The 23,975-nt window shown below is 42.9% G+C and overlaps 1 protein-coding gene across 3 annotated transcripts in view; it reads left to right on the top strand.

The window, feature by feature from the left end:
* LOC141089143 (Y+L amino acid transporter 2-like) overlaps positions 1–23,771 on the top strand; it is a 52,216-nt gene extending 28,445 nt beyond the window's left edge. For all 3 annotated transcript variants that reach the window (XM_073575465.1, XM_073575466.1, XM_073575467.1), the window contains exons 8-10: positions 13,957–14,106; positions 15,773–15,956; positions 23,191–23,771. In XM_073575465.1, coding sequence (XP_073431566.1) covers positions 13,957–14,106; positions 15,773–15,956; positions 23,191–23,285 — 429 coding nt within the window. In that variant the 3' untranslated portion in view covers positions 23,286–23,771. The remainder of the gene's footprint in view (positions 1–13,956; positions 14,107–15,772; positions 15,957–23,190) is intronic.
* Positions 23,772–23,975: the final 204 nt, after the last annotated feature.

Raw genomic sequence — 23,975 nt, forward strand, 5'->3', positions numbered from 1 at the left:
GCGTACTCAGGACAAACTGTACAACAACTTTTGGGGTCCAATTTATCCTGCTACCCTTGTGAAAAAAAAAATTGCTGGCTAAAAATCATTTTTTTTGAGGAAAAAAAAATATTTTTTATTTTCACGTCTCTGCGTTCTAAACTTCTGTGAAGCACTTGGGGGTTCAAGGTGCTTACCACACATCTAGATAAGTTCCTTAGGGGGTCTAGTTTCCAAAATGGGGTCACTTGTGGGGGGGTTCCACAGTTTAGGTACATCAGGGGTTCTGCAAATGTAACATGATGCCCGCAGACCATTCCATCAAAGTCAGCATTTCATAATGTTACTACTTCCCTTCCGAGCCCCGACGTGTACCCAAACAGTGGTCATCCCCCACATATGGGGTATCAGCGTACTCAGGACAAACTGGACAACAACTTTTGGGGTCCAATTTATCCTGCTACCCTTGTGAAAAAAAAAATTGCTAGCTAAAAATAATTTTTTTTGAGGAAAAAAAAATATTTTTTATTTTCACTGCTCTGCGTTATAAACTTCTGTGAAGCACTTGGGGGTTCAAGGTGCTCACCACACATCTAGATAAGTTCCTTGGGGGGTCTAGTTTCCAAAATGGGGTCACTTGTGGGGGGTTCCACAGTTTAGGTACATCAGGGGTTCTGCAAATGTAACATGATGCCCGCAGACCATTCCATCAAAGTCAGCATTTCATAATGTCACTACTTCCCTTCCGAGCCCCGACGTGTACCCAAACAGTGGTCCCCACCCACATATGAGGTATCAGCGTACTCAGAACAAACTGGACAACAACTTTTGGGGCCAATTTATCTTGCTACCCTTGTGAAAAAAAAATTGCTGGCTAAAAATCATTTTTTTTTTGTGGAAAAAAAAATATTTTTTATTTTCACGGCTCTGCGTTATAAACTTCTGTGAAGCGCTTGGGGGTTCAAGGTGCTCACCACACATCTAGATAAGTTCCTTGGGGGGTCTAGTCTCCAAAATTGGGTCACTTGTGGGGGGTTCCACAGTTTAGGTACATCAGGGGCTCTGCAAATGTAACATGACACCCGCAGACCATTCCATCAAAGTCAGCATTTCAAAATGTCACTACTTCCCTTCCGAGCCCCAACGTGTGCCCAAACAGTGGTTCCCCCCACATGTGGGGTACCAGCGTACTCAGGACAAACTGGACAACAAATTTTGGGGTCTAATTTATCCTGGTACCCTTGTGAAAATAAAAAATTGCGCACTAAAAAATAATTTTTTGAGGGAAAAATTTTTTTTTTTATTTTCACGGCTCTGCGTCATAAACTTTTGTGAAGCACTTGAGGGTTCAAGGTGCTCACTACACATCTAGATAAGTTCCTTAGGGGGTCTAGTTTCCAAAATGGGGTCATTTGTGGGGGAGCTCCAATGTTTAGGCACACAGTGGCTCTCCAAACACAACATGGTGTCCGCTAACGATTGGAAGTAATTTGCATTTTAAAAAGTCAAATGGCGCTCCTTCCCTTCTGAGCCCTGCCGTGTGCCCAAACAGTGGTTCCCCCCCACATATGGGGTACCAGCGTACTCAGGACAAACTGGACAACAAGATTTGTGGTCCAATTTCTCCTGTTAGCCTTGTGAAAATTAAAAATAGTGTGCTAAAAATCATTTTTGAGGAAAAAAAATTATTTTTTATTTTCACTGCTCTGTGTTATAAACTTTTGTGAAGCACTTGGGGGTTCAAAGTGCTCCCTACACATCTAGATAAGTTCCTTAGGGGGTCTAGTTTCCAAAATGGGGTCACTTGTGGGGGAGCTCCAATGTTTAGGTGCACAGGGGCTCTCCAAATGCGACATGGTGTCCGATAACGATTGGAGCTAATTTTCCATTCAAAAAGTCAAATGGTGCTCCTTGCCTTCCGGGCCATGCTGTGCACCAAAACAGTGGTTTATGACCACATATGAGGTATCTGTGCACTCAGGAGAAATTGCTCAACAAATTTTAGGATCCATTTTATCCTGTTGCCCATGTGAAAATGAAAAAACTGAGGCTAAAAGAAAATTTTTGTGAAAAAAAAGTGTTTTGTTTTTTTTTACAGATCAATTTGTGAAGTACCTGGGGGTTCAAAGTGATCACTATGCATCTAGATAAGTTCCTTGGGGGGTCTAGTTTCCAAAATGGGGTCACTTGTGGAGGAGCTCCAATGTTTATGCACACAGGGGCTCTCCAAACACGACATGGCAACCGCTAAATATTCCAGCATATTTTCCATTCAAAAAGTCAAATGGCACTCCTTCCCTTCTGAGCCGTGCCGTGCACCCAAACAGTGGTTTATGACTACATATGAGGTATCGTTGTACTCCGGAGAAATTGCCCAACAAATTTTAGCATCCATTTTATCCTGTTTCCCATGTGAAAATGAAAAAATTGATGCTAAAAGAAAATTTTTGTTGGAAAAATTAAAATGTCCATTTTTTCTTTCCACATTGCTTTAGTTCCTGTGAAACACCTGAAGGGTTAATAATCTTCTTGAATGTAGTTTTGAGTAGCTTGAGGGGTGCAGTTTTTAGAATGGTGTAACTTTTGGGTATTTTCTGCCATATAGACCCCTCAAAGTGACTTCAAATGTGAGGTGGTCCCTAAAAAAATGGTTTTGTAAATTTTATTGTAAAAATGAGAAATCGCTGGTCAACTTTTAACCCTTATAACTTCCTAACAAAAAAATATTTTGTTTCCAAAATTGTGCTGATGTAAAGTAGACATATGGGAAATGTTATTTATTAACTATTTTGTGTCACATAACTCTCTGGTTTAACAGAATAAAAATTCAAAATTTGAAAATAGCAAAATTTTCTAAATTTTCACCAAATTTCTGATTTTTTGACAAATAAACGCAAAAATTATCAACCTAAATTTACCACTAACATGAAGCCCAATATGTCACGAAAAAACAATCTCAGAATCGCTAGGATCCATTGAAGCGTTCCTGAGTTATTACCTCATAAAGGGACACTGGTCAGAATTGCAAAAAATGGCCTGGTCATTAAGGTCAAAATAGGCTTGGTCATGAAGGGGTTAAACATTCATTTTCATAAACCTACAGAAAGACACAATGATCTGCAAGTAGCACCTCAACCGAAAGACATTTTTTGGCCTCTACTTATCAAACCAATTTATTGTATTACCAAGCTACGTATATAAATATCTGGCTGCGTTCATCAGCTCATAAAATATATTTACATTTGACCAGCTTGTTTTTTCTGAAATTGCCTGCGCCCCCGACTACCAATGTGCAAAAATTTTGCACGGGCCAAGCTAGTATAATTTAAATTGTGTTTCTCTTTCCTTTGTAATTAGATTTTGGTTGAAAGATTCATGAACTATCATCATCTATTTATATAATTGCCTTGTAATGTTTTCATTTCCTGTTCTGTCCAGATGTCACCGTATCCCAGAATTCCAAGCGGAGGAAGTTCACCGACCGCCATATTGGGACACCCATATGATGGGTGTCTCAATATGGAAACTGTTTCTGGTACCAACCTATTGCGCAGTATCACCAGCGGAATACTGTCGCACCACACACACACACACACACTCTATACGCCCTACGCAACACACACAAACACGCACATTTCACTAACACATTCATACTCTCACAGTCACACTCACACTCACATTCAGACTCACACTCTCACATTAACACTCTCACACTCACATTCACACTCTCACACTCCCAGTCACACTCACAGTCAAACACTCAGACTCACACTCTCACACATTCACACTCACTCTCACACTCATGCAGCCTCTTGCTGATCCCGGTGGCAGATGCGTGACTTGTCTACAGGCAGAGGAAGCCGGTCACATTAAAGGGGTTTTTCCATGAACAAAAGTTCATTTTAAAAATTGTCTGTGTCTGACCGTGTACGGTGCATACCACATCTCCTGGGCAGGGGAGGAAGCAAAAGACAATACTGACAATACAGCATGGGATCACAGAGGATTCATGTTGTGAGGTAAAATATTTCACTGACTGTTTTTAAACAATATTTTACCTTACAAAATGAATCCTCTGCGATCTCCTGCTGTAATGTTAGTATTGTCTTTTGCTTCCTCCCCTGCCCAGGAGCTGTGGTATGTTCTGTACACGGTCAGACACAGGGGTGAGAGAGACAGAGCACAGGGGGGAGACAGCTCAAACGGGAAAGCACATGAGGGGAGAACACAGCACAGGATGGAGAGAGACAGCAGACAAGGAGGATAGCACATGGGGTAGACAGGTCAAAGAAGAGAGCACAGACAGGAGAAGTCAGCACATGGGGAAAGAGAGAGTGGATAGGTGGGTGAGCACATGGGGGGAGAGATTCTTAACGCTGAAAAGCCTGCCCTCATCGTGACATTACCGCCTCCATCTAGTATACAATAAGTAACTTTGTGTGCATCAAAGTTTATGACCTGGATTCACTATGACGAAAACCAAAAAATCCCATCATTGCAGATATTTTGCGGGGTGTGATTGCCAACCGAATGTGAAGTTTATTCCCAGATTATTTTCTTCATGAAATCTATTGTGAAATAGGTTGCGATAGTAAAGGTCAATTTCAAGGCAGAAGTGGTAATGATGCACAAGAAAGTAATAAACGCAGAAGCGGCACAAATGTTTAGTGGATGGAGTTTTTACTTAAGGGGGTTTTACACTAAGCGATATCGCTAGCAATATCGCTAAAACGTCACTGGTTTTGTGACGTTATAGCGATATTGCTAGCGATATCGCTATGTGTGATACTTACCAACGACCGGCTCCCCTGCTGTCCATCGCTGATCGCGCGAGAATGTCTGGCTCCATTTCTCGTCGGGCGCTTCCTGCTGAGACTTCCTGCTGTGACGACGAGCGACGCTGGACGCGGGCGGGAGGACGCAGGATCGCTGTGTGTGAATGGTAAGTATCGTGCGCTGCGTCGCTGCTGCATCGCTGTGAGATCTTTCTGTGTGAAAGCTCACTAGCGATCATTTAGCGATGCACCAGCGATCCTGACCGGGTGGGATCGCTGGTCGGATCGCTGGTGCATCGCTAAATGTAAAAGGGCCTTTAGTATTGCTTTGATATGGATGTTTTTTTATAAGGTTTAAAATGCAATACCTGATGATTGTAGGGTAATGACAATAAATGTCTTTATACTGTAAGACTATTGTCAGCATCCCTGCATGGTTTCCCTTCCCCCTCCAAGCAGGAACGCTGGCATACTCACTACTCTAGCCCCTCTGCCTGGTCCCCATCTGCTGGAATTTCTCCTGCTTGTGCACCCCGCACTTCCTCGTGGCATACCTATTGCGAGTGTTCCCTGTTGTTAAAGGGTCAGCAAGTGCACGTAGTAAAATGCCCACAGCCAATTGCTGGGAGGCATTTAGTATCAGAGTACACCTGCAAGATGACTCCCAGCTAATAGCTGGAAGGCATTTTGTATAAAAGACTCCCTTCCTCTTAGGGAGTTGTCGAAACAACAATATTCACTAGTGTGTAGTTTCTCCTACTAGTGACTTGTGAGGTCCCCTGGTCCATGTGTGGCCAAGCCCTGAACCTGCTCCCCTGGTCTGTGTGCGGCCAGTGCCTGAACCTGCTCCCCTGATCCATGTGCGGCCAGTGCCTGAAACCTTGTCCCTTGGTCCATTTCTATCCAGCCTGCTAGAACCAGTCTCCGAAACAGCCCAGTTTGAGCATAGCCCGAATCCATGTCAGTAACCATTCTGCAGACGAGCCCGAACGTATTAGTCTGAATAGAGCCCTAGTCCTTAAAGAGTCTCAGCTAACCTGATCCCTGGGGTCAGCAGCTACAGTACTGGGTTCTGCCTAGGAGTGGTACCTGTCGGCTATCTGCAGCACAGCCTGTCTCCACCATCAGGAGCTCCAGTGAACACCAGGTAGCCACTTAGCTAAGCCCCTTCCTACACAGGCTTGGCCCTGTGGCATATTTTCAAGTAATTAAATTTATTAACATTTTATTCAGTTAGAATACTAAATAACTTCTTCAATATGATTTCCATCATTTGTGATGCAAAGGTTGATACGCTTTCCAAAATTCACGTGAACTCAATGTAATAAATTCATATTGCTGTCGATTTTAGCACCTTCATTCTTTATGTGTTCAATCAAGTATGTGAGATCTGTGATTTTTATTGAGTACATCTTCACCATTAGCATACCCCAGAAAAAGAAGTCAAGGGGGCTAAGGCCAGGTGAACGATGAGACCACGTTACATGACCGCATCGTCCAGTCCAGTTAGGGAAATTGTAATTTACCACCGTGGTGAAACGGGCATGGGCGCCATCCTGTTGGAATAAACTCTCAGCATGGCCCACCACTTACATGTTCATCGAAAAAGAATGGTCCCAAGACAAGAGCTTTCCACAAGCCACACAACACCATAATTTTTTGAGCTCTTTGCTGTTTTGCATATTCAACAAAATGTGAATTGCTTTGCTACCAATATCGAACATCCTGTCTGTTAACGTCACCATTCACATAAATCAAAGCTTCATCGCTGAACAGCACAGAGTCTTCAGTGTAATGAATGTTTTCATCCAGTTTATTGGAAAACCATTCACGCATCTCTCAAGCTGTCTATCAGGGTCATCCTAATGATTTGTAACTTGTATGGATGACATTTTTAGTTTCTTTTTAAGATACGACTGATGGTTATTTTGGTAACACCAAGATCCTTGAATGTCCTACAGAGTGAGTTTTTGGGGCTAGTATTAATTTTAGCCATGACAAATTCTTCTGTTTTGGCTGACACATTTGGCCATCAGAGCGGGGTTTGTCCATGATAGTGCCGTTTCTTTGCACTTTCTAGCCACCTTCACCACCATGCAAAAACCAAGTGGTATCCTCCTTGGATGATGTGCATTAAATTCATCTGCTGTTTTTTGATATGACCATCCTTCACGTCCGCTAAGAAGGACCAGTACAATTCTTTCTTCTTTGGACAAAGCCATATTTACCGTAATCTGTGCTGGGAAAAAAAACATAATTAATGAGAAATCTTATGTGTCCAGACTTCAGGGACACTCGTTATAGAAGAATGCGATAGGATTGAGGACACACAGATCTTTCGTATAGGGAATTTGTTTATTCACACATAAATATAAATGGAAAAGTTAAATAGAGAATCCGTAATGCATATATAAGCTCTGTGAGGTACCATATTAACCTTAGGCTAGATTCACACGTCTGTGTCACTGTCTGAGCATGGACCGCAGCGTTCGGAGTGGCCATGAGTCTCTTCCCCCAAACTCAGCAGCCTCATATGTACCTATAAGGCTTGTCAGGAGACACGTGGTAAATCTGTACATGGTGATCTGTGGACCATGACACACAGCTTTGTGAGTGTAGCCTAAGTCTCATGCCATTCTCCATATGAATCCAGGAGACGTCTACAGCAAACAGTTGGTGCTGAATTATGGTTCCATACAGCATAGATCTGTAATATGCTCATTGTTATGGTCAATAATAATCCAGAGAATTCAGGTGCAAAAAATCAGAATGTTAAAGGGGTTGTCCAGGCATATAATATTTCAACCTATCACATGGATAGGTCATCAATATCAGATTGGTGGGGGTCCAACACACAGCAATCCCACCAATAAACTGCTAGTTAAAGAGGACTTGTCATCGGGTCAAGAGTGGACAGATCATTGTTGTGAGTTCATTTTCCCCTTCACCGTCGATGTCTGAAGAACTCCCTCTTCTGGTGAAGGAAGGTAGTGAGGCTGATTACCAAACACCTGATCTGGTAGATGATGACTGGGTAACAGGAAATTCTGACTGGATATAAGGCAGCCGACGCACTTCTGAGTCGCTGGTGATTTCTCTGCTGGATTCTTGGAGACCAGTCTGATTCCTGCTTCCCAAAGATAAGTTTTTGCTCTGCTATTGAACTTATTAGTTTTGTTTTGTTTACCTTGTTTTTTGGAGTTCAGCCATCCCCGGTCGGGGGTGTGCTGAGTTCCATTTTTGTCTCTGATCAGTTTGTCTCTTTGCTCTGTCTTCAGAATTTACCTGAGTGCTGATATAGTCTTTTTGAAGTCCTAGCGACTTCAGGGCCTGTTTTTCCTATCAGACGGTTGGGACATTTTTTGGTAGGGTTTTTTACGGATTGCAGACAGCAGCTTTTCTATCCTGTCCTTTTTAGTTAGCTTGGGCCCCACCGTTTGCGCAACCTATCTTTCTATCTGTGTTAGTGTTTTCATCTTGCTTCACCATCATTATATATTGGGGGCTGCCTATTGCTTTGGGGTCTGCTCTGGGGCAGTTTAGATTTCCCCTTTCTTTCTTTAGGCCTATTTAGTTCTCCGGCTGTGATCGAGGGGTCTAGGGCATCGTAGGAACCCCCCACGGCTACTGTTAGTTGTTGTGGATAGGATCAGGGGTCTGCAATCCGATAGCTACCAACCTCTCCGGTTTTCTGGACTTAGCTTGTATTTTTGTTTTTTCCTCCTTCGGTGACTCATTCATAACAGATCATGCTGTTATTTTATGACTACTACTCTCCTGAGAATTCTTCTTCTTTTTTTTTTAAATCCACCATACAGTTGTAGAGATAAGGGCCTTTTACTTTAAGAAATAAATATTTAACCCCTTCATGACCGGGACAATTTTTTAAATTCTGACCTATGTCACTTTATGTGGTCATAACTCTGGATGCTTCAACAAATCCCAGTGATTTTGAGATTGTTTTTTCGTGGCACATTATAATTTATGATAGTGGTAAATTTAGTTTGATATATTTTGTGTTTATTTATAAAAATATCAGAAACTTGACAAAAATGTAAAAAAAAATGCAATTTTCAAACTTTGAATGATTATCCCTTTAATCCAGATAGTCATACCACAGAAAAACATTAATAAATAACATTTCCCTCATGCCTGCTTTACATCAGCACCATTTTTAAAATGCTAATTTATTTTGTTAGCCTTTTAGGAGGTTTAAAAACGTAGCAGTAATTTTTCATTTTTTCAAGGAAATTAACAAAATTTATTTTTTTGAGGCACCTATCCAGGTTTGAAGTGACTTTAGGGGTGCTATATATTAGAAAACCCCAAGCATGATACTATTTAAAAAAAAAAACTGCACCCCCTGACATATTAAAAACTGCTGACAGGTAGTTTATTAACCCTTCAGGTGATTTTCAGGAATTAATGCAAAGTGGAATGAAAAAGTGTTTGTTTACCACCCATGAACTGCTATGGAAAACATCAGGACCACACAATCATGAAGTGGAATGAAAAAGTGTTTGTTTGCCACCCATGAACTGCTATGGCAAACATCAGGACCACACAATCATGATCTCGGTGTGTCAATTAGATTAAAGTGCAAGCCCCCACAATCTATTAACCATTTATTTGACGTAGTCACTTTCTACAGCAGCAACTAAGGGGTTAAACAGATATGGATGGTGCTAACACTGATCATTTGTGATACAGCAAGTTGTCAGATATAGTGGACAGCCGACAGCTGCTGGATTGTCACTTGTATGGGGATGATATTCCCTTATATCTCAGGTCAGTAAATATGCGTATTGGCTGTCATGAAGGGGTTAAACTACTGATGGTAAAAAATAACTGGGAGGGAATAAAGTACATGTACATACAATACATAATGTACATGTGATGCTCTCTACAGGTATAAAACTATAATATTAACCCCTTTACTCCCAAGGGTGGTTTGCACGTTAATGCCCAGGCCAATTTTTACAATTCTGACCACTGTCCCTTTATGAGGTAATAACTCTGGAACACTTCCATGGATCCCGGTGATTCTGACATTGTTTTCTCGTGACATATCGTACTTCATGATAATGGTAAAATTTCATTGATATACCATGCGTTTATTTGTGAAAAAACGGAAATTTGGCGAAAATTTTGCAATTTACCAACTTTGAATTTTTATGCCCTCAAATCACGGCGACACGGCACACAAAAAACTTAATAAATAACATTTCCCACATGTTTACTTTACATCAGCACAATTTTGGTACCAAAATTCAGCGATTTCTCCTTTTTACAACACCATTTTATTTTTACAGACCACATCACATTTGAAGTCAATTTGAGGGGTCTATATGATAGAAAATACCCAAAAGTGACACCATTCTAAAAACTGCACCTCTTCAGGTGCTCAAAACCACATTCAAGAAGTTTATTAACCCTTCAGGTGCTTCACAGGAATTTTTTGAATATTTTAAAAAAAATTTAACTTTTTTCACAAAAAAAATTACTTCAGGTCCAATATTTTTTTATTTTACCAAGGGTAAGAGGAGAAATTGGACTGCAAAAGTTATTGTGCAATTTGTCCTGAGTACGCTGATACCTGATATGTGGGGGGAACCACTGTTTCTGCACATGGCAGAGCTCGGAAGGGAAGGAGCGCCGTTTGACTTTTTCAACGCAAAATTGGCTGGAATTGAGATCGGGCCCATGTCACGTTTGGAGAGCCCCTGATATGCTTAAACAGTGGAAACCCCCCACAAGTGACCCCATTTTGGAACTAGACCCCCCAAGGAACTTATCTAGATGTGTGGTGAGAACTTTGAACCCCCAGGGGCTTCACAGTTTATTATGTACAGCCGTACAATTAAAAAATCATATTTTTTTCCACAAAAATGATCCTTTCACCTCCAATTTTTATTTTCCCAAGGGAAACCGGACCCCAAAAGTTATTGTGCAATTTGTCCTGAGTACGCTGATACCCCATATGTGGAGGTAAACCACTATTTGGGCGCATGGCAGAGCTCGGAAGGGAAGCAGCGCCATTTGACTTTTTTGGCTGGAATTGAGATCAAACGCCATGTTGCGTTTGGAAAGCCCCTGATGTGCCAAAATAGTAGAAACCCCAAATTCTAACTCCAACCCTAACCCCAACACAGCCCTAACCCTAGCCCTAACGGGAAAATGGAAATAAATACATTTTTTAAATTTTATTATTTTTCCCTAACTAAGGGGGTGATAAAGGGGGGTTTGATTTACTATTTATGGCGGGTTTTTATGTTTGGCAGCTGTCACATGCTAAAAGACGCAAGTTTTTGCATCACCACATTTTGAGAGCTATAATTTTTCCGTATTTTGACCCAAAGAGTCAAGTGAGGTCTTATTTTTTGCGGGACGAGTTGACGTTTTTATTGGTACTATTTTCAGGCACGTGACATTTTTTGATCACTTTTTATTCCGATTTTTGGGACGCAGAATGAACAAAAACCAGCGTTTCATGAATTTCTTTTGGGGGGTGCGTTTACACCGTTCCGCGTGCGGTAAAATTGATAAAGCGTTTTTATTCTTTGGGTCAGTATGATTACAGCGATAACTCATTTGTCTTTTTTTAAGTTTTGTCGCTTTTATGCAATAAAAACAATTTTATATAAAAAATAATTATTTTTGCATCGCTTTATTCTGCGAGTTATAATTTTTTTATTTTTTCGCTGATGATGCTGTATGGCTCTCGTTTTTTGCGGGACAAGATAACGTTTTCAGCGGTAACATGGATATTTATATCCGTCTTTTTGATCGTGCGTTATTGCACTTTTTGTTCAGCGGTATGATAATAAAGCATTGTTTTTTGCTTTTTTTATTAAGGGGTTCACTAAAGGGGTTAACTAGTGGGATAGTTTTATAGAGCGGGTCGTTACGGATGCGGCGATACTAAATATGTGTACTTTTATTGTTTTTGTTTTATTTAGAAAAAAAGAATTTATTAGGGAATATTTTTTTTTAAAATTTATTTTGTTATTTTTTTAAATTTTTACACATTTTTTTTTTTTTTCAGTTTATTACATTGTCTCGGGGGGAACATCACTGTCTTTTGTCAGATCGTGGATCTGATACTTAGAACAGCACTGTGTCAGATCGGCGATCTGACAGGCGCTGCTGCAGGCTTCCTCCTGCCTGCTCTCAGCAGGGAGGAGGACTCTCGGAGCGACGCAGCACATCGCGTCGCTTCGGGGGTCGCAGGGAAGCACGGAGGGAGCCCCCTCCCTGCGCGCTTCTCTCCTATGCCCCCGGTACACTGCGATCATGTTTGATCGCAGTGTGCCAGGGGTAAATGTGCTGGGGGCGGTCCGTGACCGCCCCGACACATAGTGCCGGGTGTCAGCTGTGATAATTAGCTGACACCTGATAGCGATCAGCTGCGCTGCCCCCATGAGCGCTGCTGATCGTCTGTGACGTAATATTCCGTCCTTGGGACTTAGGTCCCAGGTCACATGGACGGAATATTACGTCCAATGTAGGAAAGGGGTTAAAAGAGAAATTGCATAGTAGAAATGGCATCGACAGTGAAGTTAAAAATAGTTTGGCTTAGGCCATGTTCACACATTTAGTATCTGGTCAGTATTTTACCTCTGTATTTGTAAGCCAAAACCAGGAGTGGGACAATCAGAGTTAAAGTATAATAGAAACACGTCACCACTATGGAGGTAAAACACTGACCGGAAACTGAATGTGTGAATATTGCCTACATTGGAGAAAGGTTTACACTATAGTGTTTTGGAGAGTAGGTAGTACATCTAGGTACCATGTGCTGCAGGTGATGCCTGAGGAGTACATGTCCTCAAAGACCTACTGTTAGGAACGGCAGAACGCACTAAATAAAAATAACTAATAAAGTGCATTCGCCGCTCGGGGTCCACGATGCAGTAGGTGTTACAACCGCTGCTGAGTAATGGCAGATGAGCAATATGGCGATATAATGCGCACGCGTTCAACTTCCCCCAAAGTGCGCAGAGCGGGCTCTGTTCACACACAGAGGCGCCGCAACAAAAACATACAAAAGGCTGAGCCGGTTAGTCACAGGCCTCAGGTAAATGCACACACGGTAGAAGGTTACAGGAGCTGGAACTAAGACAGAGGGGCTGCGTCCGTCTAGACCGACCGTGTGTGCGGCGTCGCTACTGCAAACGCCAAGAAGGGCTGCAATTGCAGCGCGGCGCAGGACACTGCCTCTGGACGACACGGCTACAAAGCAGGCGCTATATCGGACGCTAGCGCAGAGGTGCGGTGTGCACAGTGGCCTAAGACTTGCCACAGACTGGCGCAGACTACTGAACTAATTCCCTAACCACATGCGTAATATCAGAGGGAAGGGGTTTCATAATAAGTCAGTCACCAGAATCATACATCGGTCACCATTCACACACAGCAGTATAGTCTATACTAGCGCATGGTGGAATGGCCATACACGCTTTTTATAGCAGCTGGGACCTTCCGGAAGCTTCCAGATCTCCGAGATGGACCAATGAGATCTGGAGCAGGACCTGAGCACATGACTCCCGATCTCCAATGGGAAACCGTCTCATGAGCATGCTCAGTAGGAGGACAGAGGGACTTAGCCCCTGGAGAGATTTGCTGCAAGGCAATATCCTCTGCGGTAGATAAAGAGCAAGAGACCGCAGAATGTAAGGGTCTGGATTCCTGCAGAGCAGACGCAGGAACCTGACTCCTAACACCTACAGTCATGCCTGAGGAGTACGTGTCCTCATAGACCTGCAGTAATGCCTGAGGAGTACATGCCCTCATAGACCTGCAGTAATGCCTGAGGAGTACATGTCCTCATAGACCTGCAGTGAAGCCTGAGGAGTACATGTCATCATAGACCTGCAGTGATGCCTGAGGAGTACATGCCCTCATAGACCTGCAGTAATGCCTGAGGAGTACATGTCATGTCCTCATAGACCTACAGTGATGCCTGAGGAGTACATGTCCTCATAGACCTACAGTGATGCCTGAGGAGTACATGCTCTCATAGACCTGCAGTGATGAAGAAGGAGTACATGCCCTCATAGACCTGCGGTGATGACGGAGGAGTACCTGTCCTCATAGACCTACAGTGATGCCTGATGAGTACATGCCCTCATAGACCTGCAGTGATGCCTGAAGAGTACATGTCCTCATAAACCTACAGTGATGCTGTGCTGTCTCATTACAGGGTGCTATGGCTCTGGTGTACCTCTGTGTAGAAGACATCTTCCAGCTCATTAATTACTACAGCTTCAGTTATTGGTTGTTTGTGGGCCTGTCTATTGCTGGTCAACTTTATTTGCGCTGGAAGGAGCCAGACAGACCACGACCCCTCAAGGTTAGTCTTGTCTAGATTTAGTATCTGCGTTAGTGTTTTTATGTCTTGTCCTTTGACCTCTCTTCAGTGACACAATCTTTTTGTTGTTGTATATTCTCATACCAACCTATGTTCACCTCATCACTGGTTTCAGATTTAATTTAGCCTAGGAGGCTCTTAAGGGGCAGCATAAAGGGGTTGTTCCTTGTCAAATAATGTTCGACCACAGCTGCAGTTTGTTAAAAAAAAAAACCTTGCATGACTCACGCTACCTGGGCGCTGAGTCCCCACCCCTTCTCGCGATGTCTGGCATTGATTTCGGCACTGATGTCATGTCTTCAGTGAGGCAGCCAGTGAGCTCAGCGGCTCTGAAGGTATTGTTCCGCCTACACTGACAGAGCTGGTGAGATCACTGATTGGCTGTCGCACTGACTGCGTGATGTTAGTGCCGCAGCCAATGGCTGATATCGGGAGAAGGGGTGGAGACTAAGCAATGGACCTGGGGAAGGTGAGTACAGCTTATTTTGTTATTTTTAACATACAGAAGCCGAGGCCGAACATTATCTGAAAACTAACAACCCCTTTAAGTTTTTTTTTTAACAGCTCGAGCCTCAAGATACCTAGACACAGCGGAACATTGGTCATATCTGCCCATTTCAGAAGAATCAGGAAACTACCCAATATGTAATGTGTCCCAACACCTCTCCAATGTCAGATGTCATGGAGATAAAAAAGTCAGGCATGTTGAATTTCAACATTACCGATCCTCTGTTTTTATCGGTAATGCCGCTTATTCCATTGAGAACACAGGCATGCTCAGCTGAGCCAAGCGTGCATGTTTTTGGGGTGGTCAGGTGAAATAGCTGCCAGCTATTTATAGCTAAAATAACAAACAGAGCAGGTACTCACCTTCCCTAGTCCAGTGCCGGCTCCCTGCCGCTACTCGGGTCTCGATATTTTGGCTGCTACGGTAATGTCACGTTGGCAGTGCGTATCAGCACAGTAGCCAATCAGTGCACTCAACAACTTGTGCCGTCTAACTTGGCCCATCTGCTGAGCTCAGTGGTTGGCTATAGCTGTAATATGCTCTTTAGACATGTCATCACCGCTGCAGCCAAAATACCGAGCAGCGATAGGGAGCCGGCACTGGACTTGGGAGGGTGGGTATCTGCTCTGTTTGTTATATTAGAGCATTAAGGAGCCACTTTCCTGAAAGTGGAAAAACCCTTTAAGGTGTATGGCATACTTAAAGGAGTATTCCCATCTCCAAGATCCTATCCCAATATGTAGTAGGTGTGATAATAATATTTGCAAATACCTCCAATTAGAAATGTACTATAGTTTTTTTGATTCTCTGTTTCTTGCCTCATGTGCAGGCATTACAGGACCTTGGGTATCCATGGTTATGACCACTGATATAGTGCCATGGATACCTAAGGTCCTTCAATGCATGCACGTGAGGAAAGAGACAGAAAATCATAAAAACAGTACTACATTTCTAATTGGAGGCATTTGCTAATATTGTTATTACACCTACTACATATTGGGATAGTATCTTGGAGATGGGAACACCCCTTTAAGGCTATATTGAGATTTTAATCAGGTGCCCTCTCTCTCATATAAATCTCTCTCTATGTTCTTGCAGTGCTGCGACTGTCAGTGACCTCTCTTTTCTCATCATTTACAGCTCAGCCTGATTTTTCCAATAATATTTTGTCTATGCACTGTGTTCCTGGTGGCCGTTCCACTCTACAGCGACTTGATCAACTCTCTGATTGGTATAGCCATAGCGCTGTCCGGAGTTCCGGTCTATTTCATTTTTGTGTATATCTCAGAGGATAAGAAACCAGAATGGCTACGTCTTTTTGCAGGTATGAATTCTCACATTTTCGGATTCCAGATCTTATAAACAGCAGTGCAGACCTTTGAAACACAAGATGTGGTAGCCACGTAGGTGCTTGGCTTGTTAGTAGGCACAGCAGGCTGCAATGGAACTGCACAGGTGTATAGATCGGCTCAAAGAACTTTCCTGGGAGTCTGCATTCCACATCCCTGCATTGTATAAACTAGCTTATTGACCAGCCAACAACCAGGCAAGCGTGTGTGTATCATTCATTGCATATATACACAGGCAGACAACAATTTAATTTTATTTGTTAATAACACATTCCCTCATGTATATGTAACAAGGGCGACTGGGGAGGGGGGTTCGTTTTGGCGAGTTATTTAAAGGCACAGTACTCCGACAGAGTCCACTGAGCACACGTTCAGCGAGCACCCCTGATCCCTTGCAAATAGACAGACGGGACCAACACAGTTCTTTCCCCACAGATTACCTTCTCCTCTGGTCACAGCGGTCCAGACGAATAAGGGTCCGGAAGGCGGTTGTTATCCAAAAGGGAAAATAACTTTTTATTAAACAGTGATGAGGAAGTAAGGCACAAGTACAACATTGGTTTTCCTACTCTCTCCCTGTCATGCTTTCCAACCGCACCTACAGCAGTTGCAGCAGCCAAGGATTAGTGGAATTCCACACGCCGGGGATAACCCCTTCAGAAGCGGTGACCCTTTCAAATTCCTGGGGCCCGTGTTTCAGTCCTTAGCCTTGTAGTCTTCGGGACCCCTCGAGTCACTGAACTCCTTATAGTCCGGGGCAACAGACCTCTCCCGTCCGGGGGGTCTGGCAGTGCCCCGTCTGTGAAATTCTCCTGCCCTAACGTACATTCCTGGGCAGTTCTGAGGAGGCAGCAGCTTCCACTCTTTCTTTGTGGCTGCAAGTCCAGCCCCCTTACTGCTGCTGGCCCAGCCTTTATTTTAACCAATTCTGTCCCCGACTCTATACATAGTCATTAAAGGGGAATATACACAATACAAGGTATAACAATGATAGCTCATACATTGCATTACATATAAAACATACAGGTGCTTAACATATGTACATAAAGTGCTTGGGGGGGTCACACGGAAGGAGGAGAGGGCGCAACTGAGGGGACCGGCCACCTCCTTACATATACAGGGGGAGTCCTACCGACAATAATGCAAGCTCTATGGTGATATATGATTAATTGTCACTCGTACCGATTTCACATTCACCATAATTGCCATATTTACTGTATATAGAAATTCAGTGAGCACCAATTAGTTTGCTATATTTCCAGTGGTCATTACCTGCAGATTCTCCTTGTGTAAATGGGATCGAACGCATTGTGCATCCTAAACCAGGACAAATATGTAGCCACATATACAATTAGATTTCGAAATATTTGGACAGTGTCTGAAACTTCATGGTTTGGGCTCTGCGTGCCACTGTTTATTTAAAATGAAACAACTGAGATCAATTGAAGTGTATTCTTTCAGGTTTAGTGAAAGGGGCTGAACAAAAATATCCTGTGAAAAATGGTAGGAATTGCAATAATTTTTCTACAAAGTCTCCTCATTTCAGGGGCTCAGAAGTAATTGTACAAATTAACCTTACCATCAAAAAATGTTAATTTTTAATACTCTGTGGAACCTTTTTTTGCCGGCAATGACTGCCTGAAGTCTGGTAGCCATGTACATCAGAAAACGCTGGGTTTTGTCCTTTGTGATGCCTTGCCAGGCCTTTTTCTGTAACTGACTTCAGTTGTTGCTTGTGTGTGGCCCTTTCTGCATTTAGTTTTGTCTTAAATATTGTAGAGTTTACCGCTTCTTTGTCTTTAAAAACTCCTGGGTTGCTTTTGCTGTATGTTTTGGGTCATTGTCCATCTGTGCTGTGAAGTGCTGTCCAATCAACCTTGCTGTATTTGGTTGTATCTGAGCAGAAAGTATAGCCCTCTACACTTCAGAATTCATCCGGCTGCTTCTGTCTTCAGTCATATCAACAGTAAACACTGGTGACCCAGTTCCATTGGAAGCCATGCATGCCCATGCCGTCACACGGCCTCCACCTTTTTTTACACAGGATGTGGTGTGCTTTGGGTAATGAGCTGTTCCATATCTTCTCCATACTTTCTTCTTGCCATCATTATAGTATAGGTCTATCTTAGTTTCAATCTGTCCAAAGAAAGCTTTTCCAGAACTGGGTTGGCTTCTTTAGATGTTTTTTGGTAAGTCTAAACTGGACTTTCTATTGTTAAGACTGATTAATTGTTTCGACCTTGTGGTGAACCCTCTGTGTTTGCTGTTACGAAGTCTTCTTATTATGGTAGACTTAGATACAGAAACACCTACTTCCTGAAGAGTGTTCGTCGCTTAGGTGGTTGTTTTGAGGGGTTTTTTCTTCATCATGGAAAAGATTCTGTGATCAGGCATATCTGTTGTCGTCCATGGACGTCCAGGCCTTTTCAAATTCCCAAACTCATCAGTGCACTCTTTGTTTTGCAGAATGCACCAAACTGTTGATTTGGCCACTCTTAACATTTCTGCTATCTCTCCTATGGACTTCTTTTTTTTCAGCCTATTGATTGTCTGTTTTGTTTCATTGAGAACAACTGAAATGGAATGAAAGGGTTAATTCTGCACCACCAGTAGATCTACTGGTGGTGCAGAAAAAAACCCTTTCATTACATTGAAGATGTTTTCACTTGTGGGGGTGCAGCAGCCCTGAGCCTTTTTAGTAGTTGTGGTCACACAACCACACAAGATGAGTACCATTGCCTCTGGTCTCCCAGCTTAAACCCTACCTGAATAAAACCCTATTGCGCTTATTGTAATTCCGGATTCTTCACCTCTCTTCCATTGAGAGCTCCTTTGACTCCTTTGATCACATGTTGTGGGTTCACAGCAACAGCTTTCGAATGCAAATGCCACGCCAGAAACCAGCTCCAAACTTTGTACCTGCTTTTTTTCCATTAAAATTGTATTATTCACGCCACTTCTTCCATAAAAGGAGGGCTATTTGTCAATAGATTTCATAGTTTGTGTGATGCTAGTCACTTCTCAGGGCCACTTCTCACTTCTCACGAGTCAGAGTGGTCAAAGAGTCCAAGGTCAAAAGCCAGGAGGGTACGTCATAAACAGAAGGAAGAGATAAAAGCGTAGTCATGTAACGTTCCGAGGTCAGAGTACCGGGAGGATAATGGATCAGAGCTGAAGGCGTTAAACAGGCGGATAGTCAAAACGAAGTACAAAAGGTAAAGTAATACATCAAGCATGCAGAACTCTAGGCACAGGAAAGCACAAACCTCACAAGATGAATGTATATCTGGCTTTGTTCCAGGAAATTCAGCCAGCTCAGTTAAGAACCATGGCCATTAATTGGAATAAATAACACATGAGACAGCCGACACCTCCCAGTCACAGATTGGCTAGTCAAGCTGTCAATAAACACACTAACAGCTCAGCACGCCCCTGAACCAGACTGGATGGCCATGCTGTCAATCAAAGTGCTGACAGCTTCAGCACGCCCCTGTACCGGATTGGACGGCCGAGCTGTCAGTAACTGCATCCCAGACACCGTGAGGGGTGGAGCCGTGACAGTTTGAAAGAGTATTTTAGCAATGGCTTGCTGCATCTGCAAAGATCCTCCAAAGAGAATGACCTAAGACATAAAATCTCCCAATCTTCAAAGCCCAGAGGTATGGCGCTTATTTTATGTAAAAAAAACAATTTCTTTCAATTCAAGTGTCTACGATTTAAGACCCTATCGCTCTCATTTCCTGAAGGATCTGATGCTCATGTGTATCCATTCATCTGATGGCATTCTTTGGATTCTCAAACAATGTAGTAGTTTGCAAGGGAACCACTCTCAGCTTGCCCATCAGTGAATCCAGCTTGGAGTTACTTTTGGTAACTGCATTAAAGACATCTAACAGGGATATTCCACTAGGATTATTGTCCTTTCCCTTAGGAGAATTTCCTGCTTTAGAAGACTCCAGAAAATAATGGTCCAACACAGGAGGACTATCATCCACCTCTTACTCCACAGCTAGGGACGAGTACCGGGATCCTGTTGGGGATGTACTCTGTGTACCCTGTAGATATGCCCCAGACCCCTATTGCCCAGAGATACCAGAAGGAGCATTATGGGCATACTCTCCCAGCCTTGCTGCAATATTGCCAGAGCCAACTCTTTGTTTCTTCCCACTAGACACTCTAGCGTCATCATATTGGGATCCAGCATGCTGTCCACCATCTTTCTAGCCCATTGTTTTACTGCGGATGATCTCAGCACCTTACACAACTATCCAAAGGTTCCCTCCCCTATGTTGGAGCACCTTTCAGACAAACACCAACCACAGTACCTGATTGCCAGAGGTTTTAGGACCCAGGGGAGTTCTCAGCATGTCATTTCAACGAGCCACCCACAAGCCAACAATGAGCCACACACAGGCAGGGACTCTTGTCAACTCTACACCGGTGTGTGTGTTTCTGCGCCTTACTTCTTTTTGCCTCTACGTCTCTCCTCAAAGCGTTGGGACAAGGCACCTAAAATGGCTGCCCTCTCCTCACAACACGCCACAAGACGGACCCTACGGCAGCAGCACAGCAAAGCCAGGCCCCACTTGCCTCATGCAGCATCGGAACCGATTCTGTTCCTCCACCACCGGCAGGGAACTGTTTTGGTAAAGAGAGACAGGTTTCTAACTAGGATTTCTGACCAGGATACTGGGAGTTCTTTTTACATGTGTTCACTCAGTGCCAGAGCATGGGCGCGCCTTCACCTTTTACCTCTGTGATTGATGACTGATTAAAGGGAATAGCCCATGAAGCCTATTAAAATACTTTTGAGATAATTGTCCAATACTTTTGGTCCCTTTAAAAAAGTCAGTTATATTTTAAAGAGTTGTAATTCCTAATCCTTACTCCAATTAGGATGTGAATACCCTCAGATTAATTATGGTCAGAAGGCTGTAGTTTCTCTCATCTGACAAAATTGGACCAGTTATGCAAATTACACTCTGATCAAACTCTCACCAGACTTTGATCCAAGTATCAGCATAGTGTGATCCGATTCTTTCAGATGAGAGAATCGTAGCACACTTTGAGAAGAAGATGAAGGACAAAATTTCTCCACCCTCTCCATTTTGTGAGTCCCCGGAAATTGAACTGCACATGGATGTCATCTGAGTGCAGTCCAATGTGTTCCACACATACCATAGACTTGAATGAATGACTGGCCATTAGCGCTGCCTCATTGAATAATATTGGTCAGCATGCTAGCTGATAAAAAAATTAGATACCACTCGTTTGTTGTATACAGTGGTGTGAGTGAGCGCTAAAGCTGAGAGTCTGCACTTTAGGCCCATATTGATTATATAACTTTATCTTGAATATGTTTTGGTAAACAATTAAAATGCCAAATTGTATCAGTGTCCAAATATTTCTGGACCTAACTGTATGTATAATGGACTGTGCCTATTCCGTGCACGGGTAGTGCAGGCAAAATAGGAATAAACTAGTAGCAAAGCCACAAAAGAGAACTGAAAATCCTCAAAAAATGCAGGAGAAAAAGGGGTAGCACCGCTTTCCTGCCCAAGTCTCTGAACAAATGCATTACAGGATGCAGCCAGCCCATATAGCAAAGATGTTGGCAACACAGATTGTTGTGAACACTTTTGACCTGACTTCTGAGTTTGGGCTCCCTCTGGTGGTTGCTGCAGGTAATGGAGCTTGTCGGGTTGACAGAAGTCAATCACATGAAGAGGATGATTGGAGGTCTGGTGTTACAGAAGATTTAAGTGAGCAAGCTTCCCTCAGTTGTTGCTGGTGATTTGGTTTTCTTCCTGTGCATTTTGAACTCCGCTTGCCCCCTGCTTGGTCCTACATCGTTCAGATAAGTTATTTGTTTGCTGGAATCTTTTTGCATTTGATCCAGTTTTTGCCTTTCTCTGCTTTCTGCTTTGCTGTGTGGGTTCAGCATTGTTCCCTGCTGGGACCTGTGCTGGACCCCGTTCCATATGCCACAGCTCATGTCAGTCTGTTCAGTATTGCTAATCCCGTTATATCAGTATCTTTTTTTTGTGCTTCCAGTTCACACCAGAATTCTGATCTAGTGGGGGAGAGGTCGTGTGGCCTCAGTATTTTTGCATATCAGACGTGTTGGATTCTTCTTAGGGTTTTTTGCGCGATTGAAGACAGTATCTTTCCTGTCCTGTTCTATCTAGACAGTTTGGGCCTCATCAATTGCTTACTCTCTTTTCTGCCTGTGTTTGTGCCTCATCTTGTTTCACCAGCATTATATGTTTGGGGGCTATCTATTCCTTTGGGGTCCTGCTCCGGGGCAGTTTAGCTTTTCCCTTTCTTGCTTTAGGCTTAGTTAATTATTTGGCTGTGCCGAGGCGTCTAGGGCATTGTAGGTACGTCCCACGGCTAATTCTAGTTGTGTTGTTAGTTTTAGGGGTCTGCAATCTAAGTTACTAACCTTTCTGGTTATCTGGTTGCCTAGTCTGTTCCCCTGCTATCCTCCTCGGTGACCTAATCATGACAACAGATTCAAAATACTAATTTAGTATAAGGTAAGCGGTGCTGCCCCTTTTTCTGCTGTATTTTTGAATTTTTGGAGGATTTCCAGTCCTCTTTTGTGGCTTTGCTCCTAGTTTAGTGATAGGACTCGCAAGCGTGTTGGGTTGCAAGCTTGCATACAGTATCTTGGCCAAAATATCGACCAATTCCTCACATATTTATATGTATTTTGTGCACTTTATTTTTCAGGGTGCAGCCAAGCCCAGCACGTTGGGTCTTGTAAACAGGGGTGTTCACATGGGATGCATTTAGAGAGTGCTGGCCAGCCTGCCTAATCGAATAGTAGGGGCGTGACTAATAGGCTGTGAACCAGACACTATGCATTACCTGCATGTGAACAGTGCCCTATACAGGTCTCTATTGTGCAAACATATACTAAGCAGTCACCCTCTCCATTAGTTGGTAGGTGGTGAGTGGCTGTCTATTTAGTATTTTGCACCTGTGTTGCCATCTTTGCTATATGGGCTGGCTTCATCCTGTATTGCATTTGTTCAGAGATCCGGGCAGGTAAGTGGTGCTGCCCCTTTTTCTGCTGTATTTTCAAAATAGGAATAACCATTACCGTTTTCTACCTGCAGGAGCTGGAGGAGGTTAAATAAAATATCTGCCCAGGACATCATTGTCATAGAGCAGATCCTAACAGATGTTTGTCTTTTCCCGTAGCCATGATTACTCGATATGCCCAGATCATATGCTATTCTGTCATCACTGAGATGGATTTAGAAGAGGAAGAAAAACTAACAGCAAAGTCTGACTGAGAGACGTGATCACATCTGGAAGATGCTGGGTCTCCGGAAACCTCATTCATCACATAATTTATTTCTTACACTGGATGGACATCTTTTGTTGTCATCAGAGTCTTCAATGCCAGGTGGCTGCAGGGCAGTGCTCTGACATGAAGTTCGCTGAACAAGTTCTCTCTGGCAGGGGCAGCGGTAACTTTTATTTCTTCCTCCCATCATAAAATATATTTTGCCCTGAAATGGGATGGTAACTGTTAAGTCCCTGGATGGGGGCAGCAATCTGGATATGGACTATGAAATAAGAGGTATAATATGTATTTTTGTGTTAGCATCAGCACTCCATGGACCAACCATCAAACTCCAAGCAATGGGCCACGTGCCTTAAATGACAGAGGAATTCTCTGCACCTTTTGCACTGAATGAAAAATATAAAAAAAAATTGTCTCTTTGCACAAAATTGATGGGAAAATATTGGAATAAAAACCTAAGAACAAATCTTAATTTTTGGTGTTGCTTTATCTCATTGAACGGAAAACTGCTCTGCCTGGAGATCAGTAACCTGGTATTGTAATGGACACAAGTGTACTGTAACTATAAAAATATAATGTGTCTGTCACTTTCCCAAGACAAATTTTTATCCTCTAGATTGAAGTAACTCATTTTATCTTGTTTTTATTTCTCCAGTGTTAGTAAGTGTAAAAGTGT

The sequence above is a fragment of the Dendrobates tinctorius genome, unplaced genomic scaffold, assembly GCF_039654945.1.
Source record: "Dendrobates tinctorius isolate UK_male_01 unplaced genomic scaffold, ASM3965494v1 ptg000044l, whole genome shotgun sequence".
In the NCBI taxonomy this organism is placed as follows: Eukaryota; Metazoa; Chordata; class Amphibia; order Anura; family Dendrobatidae; genus Dendrobates; species Dendrobates tinctorius.